This window comes from Penaeus vannamei, chromosome 22 (assembly GCF_042767895.1).
Source record: "Penaeus vannamei isolate JL-2024 chromosome 22, ASM4276789v1, whole genome shotgun sequence".
Lineage (NCBI taxonomy): Eukaryota > Metazoa > Arthropoda > Malacostraca > Decapoda > Penaeidae > Penaeus > Penaeus vannamei.
Genome location: NC_091570.1, coordinates 5,195,051 through 5,197,550, shown reverse-complemented (window position 1 = coordinate 5,197,550; position 2,500 = coordinate 5,195,051). Strand labels below are relative to the sequence as shown.

At 37.9% G+C, this 2,500-nt stretch overlaps 1 protein-coding gene across 6 annotated transcripts in view; it reads left to right on the top strand.

Moving 5' to 3' along the window:
- The window catches only part of LOC113809437 (uncharacterized), a 7,959-nt gene that overhangs the window by 2,562 nt on the left and 2,897 nt on the right, over positions 1-2,500 (top strand). For all 6 annotated transcript variants that reach the window (XM_070136443.1, XM_027361041.2, XM_027361043.2 and 3 more), the window contains exons 6-7: positions 261-502; positions 972-1,187. In XM_070136443.1, coding sequence (XP_069992544.1) covers positions 261-502; positions 972-1,187 — 458 coding nt within the window. The remainder of the gene's footprint in view (positions 1-260; positions 503-971; positions 1,188-2,500) is intronic.

Here is a 2,500-nt window from a genome sequence, read left to right as displayed (position 1 = left end):
AGATGGTATTCGCTCAGCTGTTGATAACGTGATTTTGTACTCATAGATGCCTCCATACTTTTTTCCTCACACCTCCCTTCTCTCCTTTCTTTCTTCTCTCACTCCTCCCTTCGTCCCCCTCCCCTTTCTTCTCTCCTTTCTTTCTTCCCTCACTCCTCCCTTCCTCCCCCTCCCCTTTCTTCTCTCCTTCCTTCCCTCTCCCCCACCCCCATCCCGTGGTTGTCTATTTCGTTGAAGCTGATTCATGCCGTCTTCTTCAGATATGCGAAAGTTTCTGGTGACGCTAGATGCCCGGACGTCCAAGCTGCTGGGCGCGAGCGGCTGCATAATGCTGTCCATAGAGGGCTTTTACCTGACAGCCACTTATGTTGACGGAAACAGACTGGGTCGCTTCGATATCTGTGAGCTTCGGCGTTACGGATTCACGGACACCACTTTCCACCTGTCGACGGGGAGGAAGAACATGTTCGGGGAGGGCACGTACACGTTCGTTACGCGGCAGGCAAGTGCTTTTTCGGCCTTCAGGAGGCGCCCTGGGTCTCGCTGCTCTGCCCTTGCACAGCGCACTTCGGGTTCTCTAACCTCAGCGGATTCAGTTCTATGCAGTCTTTTGTTTTCTTTTCTTTCTTGAATCATCTGTACGCATTTCATGTTCAAGTAAATATTGTTCTTGTCATTGGTGTTTATAGCACGGGTTTCACACAGTTGTTCCGAACTTAGCCGGCGTTTTTCATATTTTTAATACCTATGGTATTTGAATATCCATAGCGTTATAACATAGAATATTGTATTCCCCAGTATTCGATGTTACTGCCAATCAGTTTTATACCGTAATTTAACACTCAAATGCAATGCAAGTCAAGGACATGGCAAATAGGGTATGGGCGTAAAAAAAAACAGAAAGGGGAGCCGAAGACAAAAATAGACAATTTGCAAGAAAAAAAAGTAATCGATATGTGTTTCCACCACAGGGGCAACATATTTACACCAACTGGAAGGATGAGGTGCGCTTAGCCAAGGCGTCCGGGAGAACGAAGCCTTCACCCGGGGAGATCGAGGCCCTCCAGCCGGACCACGACCACCCGCTCTTCACCAAGCCGGGACACACCTATGAGAAGAACGAAGACTATGTCGCGAAAACCTGGTCCTCGATTGGCTATTCCTCCTTGGACTCGTCAGACTCCTCAGTATGTTTCTCACTGGGCGGTTGCTTCTGGCCCAATATTATTATTATTATTATTATTATTATTATTATTATTATTATTATTATTATTATAGTAGTAGTATTAGCAGTATTAGTAGTTTAAGTAGTAGTAGTATTAGCAGTATTAGTGTTTTAGTAGTAGTATTAGCAATATTAGTAGTTTAAGTAGCAGTAGTACTGGTAGTAGTAGTAGTAATAGTTACAGTTGTAATAATAACAGTGACATCAATAATGAAAATACTTATGATTGCTTTCCAATCAACTCGAAATGCTTTTGAAGGCGTTGAAACGATCAGTTTGATGAGAGTGAAGAGTGCGCTAAAAAAGACCTGTATTTAAAAAAAAAGTTTCTCAAGGGTTGCACTATCTATATATGTCAACACAGGGAATCACGATCAAAGATATATACAAGGAAGAAGCGTTAAAGGTACAGCTTTTTCCTGTCAAGCCCAATGACTCGGCGGGAATTTCAAACTGTAGCATTTATTTTAGGCAAAACTTAGGAGGAGATGGAATATCGTGTATATATATATATATATATATATATATATATATATATATATATATATATATATATATATATATATATATATATATATATATATATATATATATATATATATATATATATATATATATATATATATATACATATATATATATATACAAAATTAGGGAACCGAAATGTCTTCCTTTGGGTAAAGAACAATCAACAGAGCGAAAGAAAATGAGAATAATTCTATGCATACGATTACCTCCACGCTCTTGTTCAGCATCTCTCTCTCTCTCTCTCTCTCTCTCTCTCTCTCTCTCTCTCTCTCTCTCTCTCTCTCTCTCTCTCTCTCTCTCTCTCTCTCTCTCTCTCTCTCTCTCTCTCTCTCTCTCTCTCTCTCTCTCTCTCTCTCTCTCGTCTCCCTCACTATCATTTATTGGCTGGAAACGGTCCGGATATTTGTTGCACTGCCTAGTCTCGTTATAGATTTTTTTCTGTATCTATTTCGCTTTAAAAAGTTTTTTTGCTGTTGCTGGTGGTTATTTTGTTGTCGTGACTATTATTTTTACATTATTGTTGTTGTTATCCTTATGATTATGATAATAATAATAATAATTGTTATTATTTTTATTATCATTATTATTATAATTATTATCATAATCATCATCGCCATCATTGTCCTGATGAATAAAAAATATTATTATTATTATTATTGTTATTATTATTATTATTATTATTATTATTATTATTATTATTATTATTGCTACTATCATTGTCATTGTTACTATTATTATTATTTTGTT